At 35.5% G+C, this 12107-nt stretch overlaps 1 protein-coding gene across 1 annotated transcript; it reads right to left on the bottom strand.

The window, feature by feature from the left end:
* Positions 1–10584: 10584 nt before the first annotated feature.
* Positions 10585–11793, bottom strand: LOC141649102 (uncharacterized). Its single transcript, XM_074457801.1, has 2 exons — positions 11642–11793; positions 10585–10711 (listed from the first exon to the last, which is right to left on the bottom strand). Exons 1-2 carry the CDS (start codon positions 11791–11793, stop codon positions 10585–10587), a joined length of 279 nt encoding a protein of 92 aa, XP_074313902.1.
* Positions 11794–12107: the final 314 nt, after the last annotated feature.

The raw sequence follows: 12107 nt of genomic DNA on the forward strand, positions 1-12107 counted from the left end.
GATGAAAGCTCCCACTAAATTCTATGTCTTCACATGAGAATTTCCTAACTCCCACTCAATTCTACATATTTCGAAATTGACTTCTTAATCGAAATTTGTCAAGAATATAAATATAAATTGCTTTGCCAAGTTACTCGGATAAAACCATATATGTTCCCATCATATCCTTTCAAAATGCCTATTTTGAAGTGGTCTTATCTCAACCTTACGGAAAGAGATTTTAAATCTCTAACACACTCATGTCATAATGATGTGTAGCAATGTCAATATTCAAATACAAATAATATTTAGAATACGTCCTTCGCAAATACCCTTTTGGAAGGAGATTTAACCATTTCATAGGGAGGTTAAGCAATGACATTTGTATGGTTAAAACGTTGGCTACTTTGCAACTTGATTTTGATCATAACTAGTATGTTACTTTGATTCATTTAGGCTCTTAAGTAAAACTCATGATTGAAACTATTAGGTCAAAATTTATCATATAGAACTTAGTCAAAAACTTGTTAAGACTTTGCATTAGTCATTTTCATCCAAAACTTCTTTTGGTCTCCTCGTGTAGTTATCTTGAGAATAAACTCTTATGATTACTTCACTTGGTCTCTTAAGTCATTTAGAACTAACTTGAGACTATAGATCTCATCTATTTGGTATACTATGTAAATAGATATACCTTCATTCAAATCATTCTCTCTTGCGTAGATCTTCATTTACACAAGTACACAATTATATCTTGCCTTGTGTGTTGTGTCCTCATTTTTCTCCCACTCTATCTTTAGAATGAATACACTAAACATTCAAAGATAGCATATGAGACACAAATTAATGATGTTGAAGTATAAGGAGAACTATCTCATAGATAGACTAATAGTTATTGATTTCATATGTGTACTTGGTGATTGACATACCTTTAAGAGAGTTCATAGACTCAAAATTACTTTATAAATGATCATACACAAGCCTTAAGCATGTGGACATATAATGAAACCCGTCATTATAATTGTCTATTGGATCACTTTTAAGTGAATTATCTTATGTTTCAAAACGCAAGCATTTAAGGATGAAATTTTAGAACATAAGGATAAATGATAAAACGGGTGACTTAGGTTGCAAACCAAGTCACCATCATCCAAAATACAAACCATTATCCAAAATACCTTTCCATGTCGAACACGGAAACTTAAAGTTCTAAAATTCAAAACATAACTTAAAATAAGACAATGAAAAACAAAGCTCCATAAAAGCTATCCTTAGCTTCTCCATGGTATCTCATGCTTGTTTTTCTTTTCCCTTGTCTTTGCTTGGTGGAGGCCCTATTTACAATAAAAAGGAGATACATTATCACAACTTTGCATCATATTACCATAGTTGAATTTGAAACATAAAAGAAGGATAGTCATTTACCTACTGGAGTAATTCTTCCAGCTTTGATATCACCAAGGTATTTGGAACAATTTCTTTTCCAATGCCCCATGCCATTACAATAATGGCACTTATCAAGAGGACCCTTCTTGACTTTGGAGGTGCTAGCTTCACAAGACTTAGCTTTGGTGAATGTGGGAGCTTGCTTCTTGCCCTTTCTCCCATTCTTCTTGAACTTCCCCTTACTCTTTGTGCTTATATTGAGCACATCCTTGGGAGGGTTCACATTTAACCCCATGTCCCTCTCGGCTTGCACAAGTAACTTGTGCAACTCCTCAAGAGACACGTCCTTGTCTTGCATGTTGAAATTCACCCGGAATTGCACATATGCCTTGACTTTGGACAAGGAGTGTAGAATCCTATCTACGATGAGTTCTTTGGGGATTTCAACTTTTTGAATCTTCAAGGTCTCGACAAGCTCCATGAGTTTGAGCATATGAGGGCTAACCTTTTGGCCCTCTTTGAAGTCGAGATCAAAGAATGCCGCGGCTGCCTCATATTGGACGATCCGCGGAGTTTGTGAAAACATGGTCACAAGTTTGGAGTAAATCTCATTAGCATTGCCCATTTTGAAGGCTCTCCTTTGGAGGTCCGCCTCCATCGCAAATATTAAGACATTTTTCATTGCGGCGGACTCCTTTTGGTAAGTCTCATAGGCTTCCCTCGTGGCCGCGGTGGACCTAGTGGAGGGTTCGGGTGGAGAGGCCTCGGTAAGGTAACGAAGCTTGTCGTCACCTTCGGCGGCTAATTTGAGTTGGGCATCCCACTCGGAGAAATTTGACCCATTCTTTTCAAGTTTACATCGATCCATAAAGGATCGGAGCCAAGATGAAGTAGCGAGTGGTGTAGCATTAGGAGTTGGTGTTGCCATTTGTTATGAAAAAGAAGTGGTCTACAAAACAAAATATAAGGAGTAAAACAATTGTCGTTTTAATAATACTTGTAAAAATGTATGATTTAAACAAGTTTTATGCATTTTTCTAGTGACCTCTACCCAACTAGAAAAAATGATTCCAAGACCCAAATTCATATTAACTTAGGGCACGGTGTGCCGAATTACCCTTTATTAACATAACTCGGTGGATTAACTTTTTAATCGATTCTACTTTTAGAATTCTTGGTCGATGATGTTTACATTAATATTCATCTCTAGCCCGAAACACATCCGGAAATCGTCGTGAATACTTTCGTTGAGTACAACCCAAATTTCGAATAAATGTGTCCATAATCCAAACCCATATCAATTTAGGGCACGGTGTGCCGAAATACCCCTCATTAACATGAACTCGGTGGATAAACATTCATCACCCACTTCCCCTACGTAACAAGGTTTGTACCCCGGTGTGGCCGAGTGCACTCCCTCGCGAAATAGGTTTTCATGGTTTCTACTATTTGGTAAGGCTATGTCTCAATTGATTGTTTTAGCGAGAGGTCATGTCAAATTATTATCTATCACGTTTTAAGTGAACTAAAGCGGTGAACTACGATAATTATATTTGACACGGTCGATTAACTCGATAAAATAAGACAATGCATGTTTAGTTATGGCGATTTAGCGATGCATGTGACATAAAATAAAATGCAAGCATAAAGATAAATAAATCCTAGTATGGCCTTTCCTAAAATAGAAAAACTATTAATCTATTACATATTCGGAAACCAACTCCATTGGTCCCTTGAACTTCGGTTGTGGCACGCATCTCGATGTAACACCGTCTTTATGTATCGCCATTCTTGAAGAAATCCGTCTTTAGGAACTCCGGAATGAATAAAATTACATAATAAATTACATAATTTCCTATTATACATTTGTAACTAAAATAAAATAAATCTATTCAATTACAAAACGGTGATACGAGATCACAATAAAAATTACAACCGAATCGATATTCCCATACATTTCGGGAAATACCAATTAAAATCTAAGGCCATACTAAGTAAAATTACATAAATTAAAATTATGACAATCATAAAGAAAATGCAGCATTATAATATGTATGAACATGCTCAATTTTTATGCTAAATCGCCTTTTAATTAGCCAATATCGTATATTACTCGGTTTTTACGGATTTGCGTGATTTCAACATTTTATAATCACAAAAATACATAAACTCATATTTATGCATAAGTTAATTACCCTAACCTCTTAGGACTCAAAATATAGTCTTCACTAATAATTTTGACCATAATTAACTTTTATTTACAAAATTGTTCATAAATGGACCAAAATTACAAAAATAAGCTATTAAACTTCAAATAAATCCAAAAATTTCAAATAAATTCAAAATTTGAAATTTAAATTCATGAACATTCTGGAAAAATTCCATGACACTCATAATGTTCAAAATCTTAGGTTAAAAGTTTCGAAATTTTTTTCCGGAAAAACAATGTTGCGGTTTATCGATTTATAATAAAATAATCATAAAAACATGGAAAAATTATTTTCACTAACTTTTCAATTTTAGATCTGAAAAATATAATAAAATGCAACATTATACGTTTTTCCTAAGTCATAGATTATATTTTATTAATTTTCACTAATAATGTCACTATTTATGCCATTTTTCTTCAAAAATTCATAAATCATGCTAAAAGACTTCTTTATAGCCAATTATTTTACACACATCTTGTAAAATTGCATGTGACAACATATTAATTTTCTATGACCAGATTCGAAATTTAACTCATATTAACCTATTTTTCTCTTAAATCCATATTTAATAATGAAAAATTCATTTTTCGAGCATAACAAGTGCAAAAATTATGAAAAATTACAGGTTATCTCAAAATAATATATGTAACAACATATCCAAAAACCAAGTGAAAATTCGAAGTATAGCTAATTTTCGACCAAAAATGACATTTTTATTCATAAAATCACATTTAAATGCCATTATAGTAAATTATGAACAATAAAAATCCGAAAAATTAACCAAAATATCCTAAAACATTTTAGGACCAGAAATATTAACATGCATGTAATAATTTCGTGATATATCATAATAACACAAATTTTACAAGTTTTATTTTGTTATTCATATAACTCGGAAAAACTTTTAACCAATTTGCATGCAAACAACCGTGGCTCTGATACCAATTGAAGGAAAAGTAGATTCATATACACTTTAACATACTCATATATGTCTAAATTTATTTGTCATAAATTAAAACGGGTCTTATGCATGCAAACAATATAATAAAATAGAGGAGAAATCATGTCCTTACATAGTAGATTTCGGCTATTAGGGCACAAGAGAGATCACCTTTCTCTTCTTGTTCTTGAGCTTTTCCAATGGAAGAACAAAGATCTAAGTGTAAGATCTCTCCCTATGTAATATACCCAAGGCTCCTCTTAATTTAATTAATATTACAAAACTAGTATAATATTAATTATAGTAGAAAATTGAACCAAAAATATTTATAAACACTTAAGTATTTTCGGTTTTGATGAGAGATAAAGAGAGGATTTTATTTCTCTAGAACTTATATTTTGGATGAGTTGAATGAATGAATAATCTCAAACCTTTTAGAGTATTATTAGGTAAAATTATAAGAGAAAACAATGATCATTTTCTCTTCCCAAAAACCGTGTAAGAGGGGCTTTAGGGTGAGCCAATGCATGGAGAAATTGTTCTTCACAAGGAACAATAGGCTTGCATGGCTAGGTTGCTATATAATCATTGTGTTTTCCACTAATTACACACAACTTATAATTAGCTAAAACACCTTCTAATTTTCGGCCCTTTGCATAATATGGTGTCCATATTATTTTTGTCAATTGTCTATATGTTACATGTCACATGTCACATATATTTGTTTATGTATTTTTATCATATTAAAAATCAACGTATTAATAAAAATACGTCATATACAAAATCGACTTAGTAATTTCATAATTACTTGTGCCAAAATATTTTACCATTTATAAATCACAACAGATTGTATTTATAACAATTCATTCAATTTAATTGTTACATTAAACAATTTATTTCATCCGAGTAATAATACAATTCAATTACTCAGACCGTACCTTATTTAATCCCATTTCAATATGATACGTAAATTTTACTTCCAAAATCATCCGTCAATTTTCAAGTAATTTAATTAACTCGTAACATTATACGATTAATTAAATAATCAATTAAGAGTATTGCCCTTTAGGTATGACCTAGGGGTCAACTGATCACCACCGTCACACGACAAAGAATGTCAAACTCTAGTCACCAATCATTACCGATATATGTTGACCGAGTTTGATAACAATATTACTTCCCAATTGTATTCATATTAATGAGACTTAAACATGTGATCATCATGATCAACAGTCGTGATCGCATTATTGTCGGAGGACACATATTCCAACATGAGGTAACAGTCGTTTATTAATAAAGATAGGACTGAAATGAATAAGATGAACCTGTAAATTTCGATATGTGAGTCGACACCTAAGCTTGTTTTGTTTAAAGGAATTGAATTAAGTTTATCTGATTTCGAGTTTCGTAGTAAGCTGTAAATGGATTCTATGGCGGCGTTGTTATAAGAATTATGTTAAGAAAATTATTCACCGTCCAGTAGGAAAGTAAAAGTTTTGAAAATAAAGTTAAATTTTGTCGTATGAGTATAAATTCGGAATGAGATTTCCAGCCAGTGTCTAGTGGTATGGTTCCATGATAATTGCTAGTCTGGAGGAATGAAACTAGAACGGAGTCACAAGTCGTGAGTTAATTTAGTCATGTTGTTCGTTCATATAGCGAATTGGTGGGTGTGGTTAATTACGAATATCAAAACGGGAAATGTAACGTGGTGATTTAAGTGAATTGTGTGTCAACATGGTACGTTAATATTAACATGATATGTAAGGAACACTTGTAAAAGTGGAGTAGTTAAATACTTTAATCTTTTATGTCATGGTGTCGGGTGCAGTCAAAATATATTTAAAACCAAGAACGAAATTTTATGTATGATAGTCTTGTATGTTAACTTTCCAAATATCGCTGTTTACTTGCTTGTTTGACTCGACCAATAAGTTTGTAAAATTTGCCAAGCAATGTGCTTTCGTCATTCATGAATAAATACCAAACCTCTTGTTATAAGGATTAAAATATTTCTAGGCTGATAAATATTGCGAACTGGTTGTCTTCATTTTATTAGTGATTCGGTGACTTGACCTAAATCTGTACAATTAAGAAAAGGAAAGTCAGACTGGACCTATTAACGTATAAATTTTCATAAATCGATTTAGTAAGTTTTGGACTCTAATTCTTTTCTCATGTTGATTGATTCCCTATGTTTTTAAGGTAAAAGATTACAATAATTGGTAAAGTGAATAATTACTAATGATTTTTACTGGTAACGGTAGCATCTTTCAGTTGTTAGCAGTAGTTTGAGAACTTGAGTTATGATAATGAAGGTTACGAGGACGTAACCATGTTTTTAGTTGGGGAGGATTGTAAAATCTTGATGTTTAATTTGCACTTGTTTGTAGACTATAGTTGACCAAGTTGATGTTTAGCTGTGGGGTACCTATACAAATGAGTTCCATATGTTTTGTTCCTACTTCTGTTAGTTGGTTGATGTGTAAAAGGAGAGTGTGATTAAACTACTGGTATGAGTTATGAGTTAGCCTATGAGCTGAGTTATGCTTACGGGAGTATGTTTTCGGTCCAGTGCGACCATGGTTATGGAGCTACTTGAGTTTGAGATCGGAATTTAGATGGAAGATGACGGTGTTCTCAGGTGATTATTTAGTTGTTATACAATTGTGTTATCAGGTAGTTATTAGTTATAGTTAGTTGGTTAAGTAATGATGAGTTAAACTTCGGGACGAAGTTTATTTTTAGGAGGGCAGAATGTAACATTCCGTGTTGGTTTCATTTAATTGATGTGTCAAAAGTGTGTGTTAACTGTGTTAGAAATGCGTGACGCCCGTAAGTACGATATGCAACACCCTTCCGAGGTTTGGGTACGGGAGCGAACTTCGGGACGAAGTTCATTTTAAGGGGGGAAGACTGTAATACCCCGTATTTTTATATAATTAATTAAATGGATATTATTATATATTAATTATTATACATTTATATTACTAATTATGTCGGGTTAATTGTTAGTCGAGAATTATGTTAAGTTATCGAGCTAAGTTAATTAAGACGGGTTTATAAGGAATTCGAAAGGTGAGCTAAACAATTAAACATTGACCCATTTGAGCTGGCCCAATACACGTCCAGCCCAAATTAACCCTAAGCCCATTTAAACCCTAAACCTAACCCTAATAGTACCTCAACCCGCCTCCCTCCTCTCAGATCCCATCAACCCGCCTCCCTCACTTCACCAACTTCAATCTCGGTTTTCACGCATAGAGAGAGAGAGAGAGAGAGTGGTCGAGGGTGATTGAGGGCACTGCAAGGAAGAGCTTGAGGTCTTTGTCGACGGCCGTGGGTGGCCCTGGTGGCGGTTGTGGTGGCGGAAAAAGGTATGAGTCAACCATTTCCTCTGTTTTCATCTTTTCAGTCGGGTTTTTGGGTGTTGTTCGTGTCTTAGGGTGGGGATGCTGGTGGTTGGTGTCTGGGTATAGGTAAAGGGTGGTAAGGGACGAGTGTATTGGTGGTGGTTAGGGTGGTTATAGGTGGTGTTTGTGGCTGTAAAAAGGCGGCGGCGGGGGGGTGGTAGAAACGGGTTTAAGATGCGTTTTCGGGCGAGTTTTAGATGGGTAACATTGGGGTGGCGCCACCGTGGACTAGGGGGAGGTCGAACCGGCGGCGCCACTGTGTCTGGGTGCACTGTTTAACGGCGAGTAGAATGGTGGTTGTTTGGGCAGTGGGTAGTTGTTGGTTGCGGTGGTGGTAAGAACTAAAACGGGGGCGTTTGGTGAGGCTCGGTGGTGAACCGGCCGGCCGGGTTAGCGACCACAGTTCGACTCGCCGGCGGCGATCGACAGGGTGGGGTTGGTTGTTGGTGGTGGGGTCGAGTTGGGGAACATGGCTGGTGGTTGTCGGGGTGGCTCAGGCGGTGTTTGATGGGTGTGGGCGAGAGTGAAGGGGACGGTGTTGATGACGAGTTGTGTTTTGATTTCGAAACGGGTTTTTCATGAGTTTAATCGTTATATTTCGATAATGGGTCACATGCTTAATTAATTAATTTAATTCCGAGTTATTTAATTAAAATGATTAAAGACGGGTTTTAAGTCGGGTTGTTGAATTGTTTTATGTTTGATTCGGGTTTTCTTAAAACGTTTAATTCGTTTAATATTTTTATCACATTAGTTATTTAATTTAATTCTCGAGTCATTTGAATAAATTATTCCCGAGTCAATTAAATAATTTATTTAATTTAATTCCCGAGTTGATTAAAATAATTAGAGATGGATTTTGAGTCGGGATTGGTTAAAGTGGAAAGTTACTATATCGGGAAAGTTTCTATTTTGGGGAGATTTCTATATTTAGTAGTTGGTAATTATAAATGTTATAATTGTTCTAGGTGACGGATTCGTGAAGGATCGATAATCAAATGCATTGCTTTGTTTTCTGGACTGCTTAACTGCTTAATTGGATTTGCTGACACTTGAGGTAGGGAAATACACTTGTCCTATTATCGTCGTTGTTGAATTGTGTTGACTTGATTCCTGGTTGTTGATTTACGTTATCATTTATATTCGGAAAGGTGATTGACTTGATTTGACCGTATTGAGTATGATATCACAACATCGGGTAAGCGGCATGACTTTATGATTTATCGGTTCGGTGATTTATATACATATTGCAATGCGTTAATTCTTGTTGAGCATTTCATATGCATTGGAGTTGGAGGAGGATGTGGTGGTGACGATGTTGAGATACGATGTGATGTTGTGATAAGGCCCGGCGGGTTTCGCGGGACTTGCCCTGGTGTCCTCGGTATTGTTGAGCGGATCGGCTTCGGTCGATATATAGTCTAGGGGATCGGTATGGTCTGGGCGTTCGGGGTATGAGATGTGTGTGATGAGTTGAGATGGAGATGGAGGTGGCGGAGTATCATGCATATCATATTTTATTGTTTATTGTTTTCCCTACTCAACCTCGTGGTTGACCCTGTGTATTCGTGAACACCTGTGATGAACCATTTTATGGGGAGCAGACTTGACAGGTTTAAGAGATAGAACGGGAGCTGGATGGGCGTGAGACATTGGATCAGACGACTTAGTAGCTAGATCATCATCTAGAAGACTTTCACTTTTATTTATGTCAGTTCTTGTAATTTGAGTTGAAAAGAGGATTTGTAATAATTAAGTTAAAATATTATATAAATTGGCTTGGAGTTTAATTTGTTATTCACTACCTCGGGAAACCGAGATGGTAACAGTCCGTTTTATTAGAGAATGTCTTGACGAGGACTTCTTTTATAAACCGGGGTGTTACATAAATATAGCCCTAATTAAACAACAATAACAAATCATTTCATCCTAAACAATTTTGTGTAGTTTAATTAACAAAAACGAATATTGCTTGTTTGAATAATTGAAGTATTTGAGAAAAAAATTGAGTAGATTTTAGAGGAAATGAAAGGAGAGAATAAATTTTTCTTTTTTTAGAGAAAGGGTAGTTTATGGAAAATTTATGGAAAAATGTATGTGAAAGAGTCAAACGCGTATGTGAAAGAGTAACACGGTAACACCATTATTATAAGGGTCAATTCACCAAGTCGGTCAAGTCCTCACAACGCTCATCCTGACCACTCATCATAGTATCATAACCATATTGCAAAAGCAATTCATAGGAATTAAGTTCATTCGAGGGTGTGCCAGGCTGAGCCAATGGCAGGGCCAATTTATTAGTTGTTTTTAAGTTTTGGGCAGGCTTGGGCGAGCCATGAGGGGGCAAATGAACACAAACAAACAAAAAATGACCGAAAAGAAAAGATGGCCGAAGAGGTCAGTGGTTACGGAGGTATCGTGGCAATAGGTCACGAGTATTGCCCTTGCGCCTCATTTGATACTAAAAAATTAAAAAAAGGACTACACTACAAACGTGTAGTAATGGAAGCTTCATATTACTTGGACTAAAATATAAGCTCCTTGAGAAATGACTCGTTCTTCCTAACATCCAAGCATCAAAAACATTAAATAACTCCTTATGTACAATATGCTACTGTGTAGGTTCCAGGGGTTGGATTATAGTAGTACATATGTATCATTCTTCATCATCGTAAGAGATATGGGAAGCCACTTTACAGGCGGGAGCATCTGGATCCTCGGCACCACAACAGTCGTAGAACTTGGCGGCATACGGTGGATCATCAGGCCTCAGCTCGTAGTACCTTGACAAGGGATAAAGCAGAAATAATCAACAATCACCAAAACCATTTGAAAGAGGGAGGGGAGGAAGAGAGCAAGGGCTCCTTAGAGACACTGCATTACACTGTCGGTTATGCTTCACCTTAGATATGCTAACTGAACTCACACTCTCACACTCACAAGTGCAAGTTATTTACACAGTAACTGTATCCTACAGGGCTACGACTCCCTTTCCATAAGGATGATGGGAAAGGTAAATACAGTTAGTAAAGACAGACCGTGTAATGTCAACTTCAATATTAAATTTCAATCTGTGCAAGGAAAACAAATGCGCAAAGTGAAAAAGAGAAATGATTGATATTGCTTTCGGTGATGCAAACCTTTTTGAGATTTACTTCATATTGTGTACTACAATTTATCAATAAACTGACGAATGTGTTTTCTCAGTTTTTAAGTAATGTGGAGTTTGGTTTATGATTGAGTACTTTGAACGAATTCTCAGTGTGAGTGTTCGTAAGCTTTGACAAAACGAGATTTGTAGTTTTTATTGCAGTTTTATCAGATTGTGATGGGATGAATTTCTCACAGTGAGTGAAATGGTTCATTTCTAGCAACTCTGATTTGGGAATGCTTTTGTGAGAACGAGATTTAGAATTATAATTATCTTTTTTTTTTTCCCCATTTTTTCAACTGTACACAACAAAGTTGGCTTTTTTAAACAAGACTAAATAATATTAGAAAAAACTAATTGTAAGTGACTTCTTGATTAACTGTTATTCACATCCCTTAGTTGAGATCTTGTTTTGGCTTCTAGTGAGCAAGGAATAGACGCATAGTAAGCTAATGGGAATGAAGACATTATTATAGAAAAATAAGTGTTAAGATCGAGAAAACATTATATTGAATGAAATTACCAACAGGGATGAAAATAAGAGGAGATAAAATAGAGAAACCTCATTTGATCATCATGGCGCCGACAAACGAAAAAGGAAGGGTGGAAGCGGCAGGAAGAAGAGGAGTTGGAAGTAGATGTGAAGATGCCTTTGCATCTCTTGCAGACCTTCTCGTTATCAATTTCCTCTTGCTTTCGTGTTATTTGTTCCATTTGCTAACTAGCTATATATTCCTCGTACCGCCAGCAAGCAGCCTTGTCCCCCCTTGTAACATATCAAGAAAAGAACATGACCCAATGATTAACCATCCTACCATGTTTTTATTTCTGCCCAGGGAAGTAATTTTTACTTTTATCATGTTCTACAGTAATTACAATATACTCGCGCATATGCACACTTAACATAAACAGATGCTAAAATAGAAAATCATTCGTGGCCAGCTAAAAATACTTTGTAAGCCTTAATCGCTAAAAGATCCTAGTTCTCAACCTTGTCAAAATAACGCGTTAATAGTCCTAATAAACTA

This window comes from Silene latifolia, chromosome 3, assembly GCF_048544455.1.
Source record: "Silene latifolia isolate original U9 population chromosome 3, ASM4854445v1, whole genome shotgun sequence".
In the NCBI taxonomy this organism is placed as follows: Eukaryota; Viridiplantae; Streptophyta; class Magnoliopsida; order Caryophyllales; family Caryophyllaceae; genus Silene; species Silene latifolia.